Source organism: Selaginella moellendorffii, unplaced genomic scaffold (genome assembly GCF_000143415.4).
Source record: "Selaginella moellendorffii unplaced genomic scaffold, v1.0 SELMOscaffold_5, whole genome shotgun sequence".
Classification (NCBI taxonomy): Eukaryota; Viridiplantae; Streptophyta; class Lycopodiopsida; order Selaginellales; family Selaginellaceae; genus Selaginella; species Selaginella moellendorffii.
The window spans coordinates 1305107-1314442 of NW_003314266.1; the positions used below are offsets into that span (position 1 = coordinate 1305107).

The 9336-nt window shown below is 42.0% G+C and overlaps 2 protein-coding genes across 2 annotated transcripts; both read left to right on the top strand.

Moving 5' to 3' along the window:
• Positions 1-2663: 2663 nt before the first annotated feature.
• Positions 2664-6130, top strand: LOC9659924. The gene is made up of 9 exons (XM_002964744.2): positions 2664-3842; positions 3896-4211; positions 4275-4359; positions 4408-4464; positions 4510-4569; positions 4624-4836; positions 4891-5673; positions 5732-5897; positions 5947-6130. Exons 1-9 carry the CDS (start codon positions 2750-2752, stop codon positions 6027-6029), a joined length of 2856 nt encoding a protein of 951 aa, XP_002964790.2. The 5' UTR covers positions 2664-2749; the 3' UTR covers positions 6030-6130.
• Positions 6131-6255: 125 nt separating this feature from the next.
• LOC9658499 (transcription factor SCREAM2) lies at positions 6256-8710 on the top strand. The gene is made up of 8 exons (XM_024669513.1): positions 6256-6459; positions 6513-6595; positions 6654-6784; positions 6833-7306; positions 7364-8038; positions 8097-8264; positions 8315-8482; positions 8544-8710. The coding sequence occupies exons 4-8, from the start codon at positions 7250-7252 to the stop codon at positions 8631-8633; spliced, it is 1158 nt and encodes a 385-aa protein (XP_024525281.1). The 5' UTR covers positions 6256-6459; positions 6513-6595; positions 6654-6784; positions 6833-7249; the 3' UTR covers positions 8634-8710.
• Positions 8711-9336: the final 626 nt, after the last annotated feature.

Here is a 9336-nt window from a genome sequence, read left to right on the forward strand (position 1 = left end):
ATGATTATAAGCATGTTTATAATTTATAAACACAAAATTATTCTTATTGAAAATCAACCATTAGATAGAATAAAAATGAATATACAAGAAAGGGTTTAAGAAAGTAAAAAAAATATATGTATATTTATAAATTATAAATACAACATTAATCTAAATGAATAATAAGTGTTAAATGATAGAATATCCTAGAATATTTAAGCATATTCTAGACATATCCACTACCATCCCAGTCCAAACCAAAAATTAAAGTAATAAGATATTTGATTATTTCTCATAATAAAATTTAAAACAATGTATTAATAATTCTTAAATTTCACATGTAGTGTATATATGATGAAATTTATTAAATGTTTCTTCCATAGTTTTAGTGTTATATAGCACTCTTTATAACTCAAATCATGTTATTATTTACCTTTTGTACTTTCTTTGATTTTTATATAGAAATACTTAGTAAATTATATAATAAATAACTTACCCACACATAACTTTGTTTTAAAAATTAAATTTGAAAACAATTTTATAATAATTTTGAATATTTTATGAAATCATTAGCTGTTTTATATTCAACCCTAATAAATTTTATGCCACACATAACTCTTAATTTATATATTCTTTAATCTTCACAAACAATCATCATACAATGAGATTTTTTCCCCACTTTAAGTGGATATAAGCTTTTGAATAAGATTTCTTAGTTACTTTAATGGGATATATAAATACAACCCTCACTTTTCAACTTATAGGTTAAGTTCTTTAAGTTTGATTTTAACTTATTTCATAAGAATGTGACATAATCATATTTTATAACTTTATGTAAATATTGTTTTTATGATAAATAAAAAATATTTTAGCCTTTATCACATACTACATAGTCTAATTACATTGTAAAATATATTACTATAAGAGGATTTTGTTAATGAACATGTTTCCTGTTTATTCTTTAGTTCTGAAGTTGTTGGAGCAATAATTCTTAAACTTATATTACATTTAAAACACAATTTGATTTTATTATAAATTAGAAAATTCATCAACAAGAATAGTCGTCACATATATTGTCATATTTATAAAAATGTTTTTATGTGCCGTAAATTCCTTGCACATAATTGTATTGCAATTGTAATACTTGTTATCAAAATAAATTTCACTATGTATTAGTTGGATATAATATCAAAGTTGTATAGTTGATGAGACTAACAACATTTAGCAGCTTCATATGGGTAATTTCTAAAATCTAAAAGCAACGGCTGGACATCCAAACTACTATGGCGGGGTGATGTAATTAATATTCAAGTCTCTTCATAATTTGTATGGTCTTGACAATGATCTTGTATGTTATTGACTCCTTAATTACAAAATTCTGCTCATCATAATCAAGATTCTCACAAAGTTGTAATTTAATGTTAACTTAACTTGAAGATGAACAAAAGCTATTTCTGTCCTTTTCAATATCCAAACATAAAACTAGGGAAAGCATCACAAAAGTTGACTTTATTATATATAATTTCTATTTCCAGCTAGCATTATTGTTTTATTCTAATGTGAATATATCCCATTAGGTATAGCATTAAAAGTTTATATTGTCAAAGCTATCACTATAAATATTTTTTTGTTGTAATAATTGTCATAATTGAGAATTATAGATGATTTCTATAATTCGCAGAGAAACTATAATTCTACTACTATAATACTACAACGTCGCTCAGGTAGTCAAGAATCTCTAGTTGAGAATTATAGTTGATTTCTCTAGTGCTTTTAAACTTTTAACTATTCTTAATGTTTATGTTTGAGTGTATTATAGTTGAATTTGGATATTGATCTAACAAAAAAGCTAATAATATATTTATAATGTGAAATACTTAGCTTTGGTTTGCCATTATTTTTATGATAATTGTGATTTTTTTAGTTCAATCAAATTAATATTACAAAAAAATTTAACTAAAATTTCAGCAAGCTTTAATAAAATCTAATAATTAGAAAGAACTTAACAACTGATACAATCTCGTTTAGTGCAGTTGAATTGTTCAAAATTTATCAAAGTAGGAGCAAATGTATGATAACAAGCAACAGTTCTTGCTCAGGGTCAAGGAAAAGGACTTTTTGGATGTGCCTTGCTATACTTAGTGTGGATTAGATGCTTTGGAAATCTTGTGGGCAATGGGGTGGTGATCCTCTATGACAACCATGCAGATATGTTTGTTAACTACAAGCAATTCAATTCTGCTGCTGTCCCCTCTAGAGACCAAGTTCAAGAAACTGGATGCCATTATATGATTACATGCTTGGCAAATGCAAGGGCCCTGCTCTAGCTCTAGGTCACAGCATTCTATGTTTCATACACATTAGCTACAATCATGCTCACAGGAGGAGTGAAAAACTAAGATTACAAAATGATTAGATTTAATTATTTTCTTGTATGTATATAAAAAATACATGTTTTTCTATTCATAAAATATGAAAATAAAATACAGAAATGTACATATCAATTAACCCAAAAACATTAGTTTATATATAGAAGAAAGATTCACTTAGTGGACCTATAAAACTTTATTTTTTACAGGTTTGTTAATGGAAATGTTTTATTTTAAACAATGTCATAATAATTTTAATAATATAATTTCAAATTAAAGCACGGTTTAGGGCTTATCGTGGAGATTTTAGGGCAATGGGGGGCGAGGCGCGAGGCGACCAGGATGAAGCGGAGGACGAGGACGAGGAAGACGATGTCGATTTTGATCCTTCGCTGCCAGGTATGGCGTCCGGTGTGGCCGCCAGTGAAGAAGAAGGATGTGTCGTGGTGGATCACGATAATGCGGATGACAAGGAGGAAGATCAGGGGTTTCTCGAGTTGGGAAGCGACGAGGAGGCGATTCTCGACTACCTGAGCGATGCCGAATGCTCGTCGCCGCACGAGGATGAACTCATGGGCAATGCGCTGGAGGCTCTTCCCGAGCTCCACAGCCCGGCTCACGAGGAGAACAAGTACGCGCTCGAGGGCGGGGTGGCATCTACCAGCGCCGAGGACGAAGAGACCGTGATGGATGCTATATCGAAGCGAACGCGAGCTCACTACTCGCTGGCGGACATGACAATGGATCAGCTGGAGACTTTCTTGCAAGAGTCGGACGAGGACGACTACTTCCACAATGTGGATGACGAGGAGGAATACCGGAAGTTCCTTGCGGCAGTGGCCCAGCCAGACGAGGGAGAAGGGACGCAGGTTGTCAAGGACGACGAAGATGAAGATGATGAGGACTTTGAGCTTGAGATCGAGGAGATGCTGGAGAGTGATACCGAGCAGTCTCAAAAGGATAAGCTTGTGGAAAGAAGGCCAGAAACGAGGGAGAAGAGACGCGAAAAGATGCGAAACAAGGAGCGGCCTCTCGGTTTCACCAAGAACCCGCTAAGGCCGCTGGTTCCTTACCATGTTGTTTCTTCGGACGTGGCTGGGGAGAGCTCGAGCGCCCGGCGGCCCGAAAGCTGCTTCTCAGCCGCTCAGATCGGACAACTCCACTCCCTTATTCACGAGCATGTCCAGCTGCTGGTTCAAGTATTCTCGCTATGCATATTGGAACCATCTCGGCAGCAAGTAGCGATCGATACCCATCGAATGCTGATGGAGCTTGTCAGCAGGCGAGACTCCGCTTCGTTTCGCAAGCTTCCGTTCCCGGACTTTTGTTTCCGTCCTCCTTTTATTCGCCCGTCTGTTGACGATCGACAGCTGGAAGAGCAGAGCATCACAGGAGTGAGAGTTTGGTGTCCTTTTATTGCTGGGCCAGTTCACTCGGTACTCTCTGTTGCTCCGCTTGATCACGTCAAAGAGTTTCTGGACGAAGTTGCAGTCGGTAAGTCGTTTCTGCAAATTCAAAAATCGATTCTAACCTTTCTTATCGATCAGCTGTTCAGGAATTTAGGCAGCGGCACGTCCAAACAGGCGCCTCTAACACCCGTTGTGTTAGAGAGCCGTTGTTTCCACTCCCTGATAATTTGCAACCGAAAAACAGTCCAAGGCCTTCAAATCAGTCTCAAGTGAAGAAGTCCCTGGCGGCACTACTTGTCGAGAACACTAAAAAGCAGGTTATTGCTCTAGTTCCTAAAGGCATTGTGGCAGCTGCTCAAAGGTTTCTTCCGTTCTTTAATCCTGCTCTGTATCCTCATAAGCCGCCACCTGCTGCAACGGCCAACCGTTTGCTCTTCACGGACGCAGAAGACGAGTTAGTGTTTTCTTGGTTGAAGTATTTGGTCGGACTAACAACTCTCTGTTTTTCTGTTTCAAGACTCCTTGCTATGGGGCTTATGGCTTTCAACACTGATTGGAATGCCATACAGCAACGTTTTCTTCCTACGAAGACCAATCACCAGGTCTGCTCATGTGCATTGTTTCCTTTTTAACTTAAAAAGATCTTACAGATTTTTGTAAGACAAAAAAATCGGAGCTCATCGAGAGCTCCAGAAAACTCTATCAAGGTATGGTTTTCATTGATTAATAAAGGCAAGCTGATTTTTTTTCAGGCCGTTAGGAGGATGAAAAATTCTTCGCTAACAGTAGAAGAGAAAGAGACTATCCAGGAGGTGAGGGTGGACTACCATCTTTCTTCATGGCATTGACGTAGTTTAATGCTTTAGGCCTTAAAATGTTTTAAGTACGACTGGAATAAGGTGTGGCAACATGCTGTTCCTCATCGCGATCCTGCTCTTTTGCCGCGCCAATGGCGAACAGCAATCGGGACGCAGAAGTCCTACAAAAGCGATGAAGCATCTAAAACCAAACGGCGGCTACATGAAGCGAGCAAGCGTCGAATGAGAGCGTTGCAAAAGAACGCAGCAGAATCGCAAGAGGTACTTTCTTCCATGTACATATTAAGCTTGTCTTGAATCTATCAAGGCTTTCAGGATGGAACGGATGCACTTGGGGAGGTTACTAACAGTGACGACGATGGTGGAGATTGCGATGACACTCATATTCATCAAGCTTTTATATACGACTGGAGAGTGGATGCGAGAGTGATAGATAGTCCGGCAAGGCCGACACAAGGCCATTCTGGTGACGCAGCAGTGCATCCTTTACTGACAGGAACAGGGACTCCATCTGGTGGCTGCAGTTCGAGGAAGCGGTCCCGAGCACAGACCATCAGACTTGCTCCTGGACTTCCATCACTTAATCTTCCCCCTCACGTAAGGGTGATATCTCGGTCAAGTATGCATTCGGATGCACAACCGGGAAATTCTCGAGCAGGCCAACATACAAACAGTATACATCCCCTTTTACTTCAGCCGACAGAGAAGCAGTTACCAGCTGCCATCAGGCCTTTTCCAAGCTACCCCCAACCGGCTTTCCATCCGTTTTTTGGAGCAAAGTCGTCTGGATCATCAGAAAGCGGAAGTGCGTCTCAGGCGATTAACGTTCATCCTCTTCTACGACAACCTCACGTACCACCAAGGACCAGAGATAAAAGTGGTGAGATTCTCAACAACGATCTCAGCCAGGGAAAACAGTCGGGTGCTGGGATGGAGAAGGTTGACAGCTGCTTGGATAAGGAGAACAGCAAAGACATTTTCATGAACCAGGAAGAACTTAGCGACGCGAAAGACGAGACTGAGGACTGCCGGGTGCAATTTGAATGCGAGGAAATGGGCGATTCGGACAAAGAGTGCTCCGAAGCTGTGGAAGAAAAGGTGCGTGTTATCTTTCAAGTTTAGTTTTCTCATGTGTTTTCATCCATGGTAAATGTAGCAGAAAGAAGAGATCGAGTTTGAGGTGGAAGATATTGACAGTGAATCTGAAAGCATGAGCGGACCAGCTCCAGCGAAAGAATCGTCGTCTTCTGCTGCTACGGATGTGGTGCATGAGGCCGCAGTTCCGAAACTTCATTTCTTAAGGCAATTTGGCAAAGACAATGGTAAGGCACTCTGATCATTACTTTCGCTGACGCTTTCTATGATGTGCAGAGATCGACACGACTGCTATGGAGGCGGCACATGTTTTAGCGGTGATCCACCAAAATGCTCCCGAATTCAGGAAACCTTTTTGACGAGTAAGACGCGTCGACAGCTGTTCGTGTGCTCGGCATTAAGGTACTTCTCGCTTATGTACGACATTTTTTTAGAATGTATATATAGCTACTGAGCTCGAGAGACGTGTCTGTGATCGGTCTTACGCCGTATACGCGGTTTGCAGGCAACATATGCCAAAATCTCTTGGCACGTCGTTTTACATTTCTGGTGCCAGTTTTCTAATATGTCTGTTTTCCGCCTCAGAAGAAGAAAAACTAGCGTCTGGAAGATTATGGACTTGGTTCTTCTACTTCTTCTTCGCCGTCGTCTTATCTTCCCGTCGTCTTCAACTTTTGTAAGCTTGGCAGTTTCTACCAGTAAAGGGATTGCATGTTACTAATACTGTGCATTCTGCTTACGTTTTTTCTCTATAAGACAATCGAAGTGTTCACACCTGTTGCGGTGATGGTATGCTTTCGTTCGCTTTGAACTAAACTGACAGGTTACTTGATCAAATGCAGCGCAGAGGCATTGCTTTTAACAAGGAGACCATTGTTATCGAATCTCCTGCAGCAAGTTCTTCCACACGACAGTTTTAAAGAAGGTGAATAAATGATTAAAAAATTGGATCTTATTTCTGCGTTTTTCACTTACGTTTCTAGAGATTCTGCTGGACCACTCTAGTGTTGAAGAAGTAAGTTGCCAAGTAAAACTGTCCATCTTGAGCACGTGATTGGTCGTATCGCTGCCGCTTGGCTAAGACAAGAATGCGTCACTCTCAGTCTATCATCAGGTACAAGAGTTTCCAAATAATTTCTGCTTTTTATATCGTCGTTGATAGGTGTAAAAGCTCGGGAGTCGCAATCGCGAGATTAGAAAACATCCTTTTGCTCCCGAGAGAATTGAACACTTGACGGTATTCCTTTGTACGTGTCCCTCTTCGACGCTCTGCTGCTTTCCTGCGCGTGTTGTTGTTGATTGCTGCGTCTTCCTAGATAAAGAAACAAGATAGGAGATGAATTTGAGCCCATTAGTGTTGGGTCCTTCTCTCCGCTTCTTCCAGAGATTTCGATTTCGTGCATTTCTCTTTTGCATTTAATAGCGCACTGCTGAGATTCGCGCTGCTCTGTCTGAAAGCTCTAGAACAGATCAAAGATTTCCTGGAAGCGTGAGGAACTTGCTAGAACTAGAAAAGGAGCACTGGCTTGTGGCTTTTAGGCGGTCGTTTCTTCTCCAGCAAAAAATGCAGAGCTGAATCATGGATGCTCTTGGTCACAAGGCGTGCAATTTTGCGGACGTCGAATACTTTTGTCAGGTATGGCTGAATGGTTCTTGAAAAACAAGCGTGGTTTTCTTCTCTCTTTTTTCGCAGGAGCTGCCGCATTACAGCGATTGGGAATCAAATTCATTTCTTCCCTTGAATTTTCCGGATCCTTCCTCCGTTCCAACTCTTTGTCACAATTTGGCCAGTTCTCTTCCACATTGCAGCAGCAGCAGCAGCAGCAGCAGCCTTGTCTTGGCCAACCAGGAACTCTTGAGGTCTGAAGTTCCCAACGGTTTCCAGGATTTGGGATTTTTTGGTAGTTTTTTAACGACTATAGGCTCCGAGGCTAATCACTTCACAGGAGCCACTAGCAACCACTTGACAACGCCCTCTGGGACCTGTTGGAACGCATGCGCCGCACAGCTCCCTTATGAAACGGCGAGCAGCTCAATCTCATCTGAAGGACTTGTTCTAGATCCGGATTCTTCCGATGGCAACTTACCAAGACAACGTGAAGCAGCCGGTGAAGCTGACGATTCGTATAAGAAGCTGTCAACAAATGCAGAAGAACAGGCTGTAAGCAGTGTCCTCGAAAGCAAAGACGTCTTAGATGGCGGCGCCGCCGAGTTTACCGAAAGGGACAATACCGGGTACAAGACAACAGGATTCCACGGAGGGAAGAGAGGACTACCCGCGAAGAACCTCATGGCGGAACGAAGACGGAGGAAGAAACTCAACGATAGGCTCTACACACTCCGCTCGATTGTTCCCAAGATCAGCAAGGTAAAGTCAGTCAGCCTTTCGTTTTCCTTTCATTTTCTCAGTTTCGTGGGTGTAACAGATGGATCGGACCTCAATCCTGGGGGATGCCATTGACTATCTGAAGGAACTGCAGCAGAGAATAGAGACCGTCTACACCGATCTCCAAAGTCCCGTTATGAGCTTTGCAAGCAAGCAGAAGCTTTTGTTCGAGGAAGAGCTTCAAACCAGCGTGACGTTTCCAATGGAGGTAAGCAAACTTTTTTTTTTTCCATGGATTTATAGTGTTGGGAACCCCAGGTTGACGTTCAGACGAGCGGTGCCAATGCTATAAGCATACACATGTTTTGCGAGCAACGGCCTGGTCTGTTGCTGTCCACAATGCGCGCTCTCGATGGACTGGGAGTCGACGTGCAAGAGGCCGACATCAAGTTCACGAATGGCTTCCAACTGGAAATTTATGCCGAGGTGATGAAACCGCAACTTTTCTAATACTATCGTTTCTGATGTTCTCTCTTCTGGCTTGCAGCAATCAACGAAAAAACTAGCTAGCCCCGAAGAGATCAAAGCTGTGCTAATGCACACTGCGGGCTACTTCAATCCAGTGATGCCGTGCTAGCTTTGCACTTCTAACATATAAAACCAAAACCCAAGGTAACATCTCAATACAATTCTAATGCTTGTTATTCTAGTTTACTAGAGCTCGAAATCTAGCAAGCAAGCAAGCAAGAAAGTATTCAAGTTTCGAAGCTTTCTTTCTCGAAAAGCTTTGCAAACTTTCTTCTCCATCACTCAGAGCTCGGAGCACGTCGCTGGCGCAAACGAGATGGTGGAACCCGGGTTGTCGAAAAGAATGTGATAGTGGCGTTGCATCAGACTGCCAATGACGCTCACATCTCCCGGATCGCGCATCGCAATGGCCACACAAACCCAGCCGGATCCATTCGACAAGATGTAGTTCTTTTGGCTGAGAACCATCCGCGCGCTCTCAAAGTGGAGCTCCATGAATGGAAACTTGTAGCTTGGTGTAGCACAGCTCCAAGTTAAACATGTTGCCCCAAGTTCTAGGCAGCGAGGCCTGAGGATAGAAGGCATTCTGGATGCGCCTGGTAATGGAGATCGGTGAGAAGAGTGGCCGAGTCGAACATCACGGCATGGCCACCATTCCTCCCCGAGCTCACAGCGCCAGAGTCGTTTCGAGCGATGGCGATGACGCTGGATCCAACCGTGATCGCGCGGAGCTCGGCGAAGTAGTAGCGGCCATGGCCGGGACTCGACAGCATTGGAAACCTGTGGACGCCCTCGCCGTGGATGCGAGCACG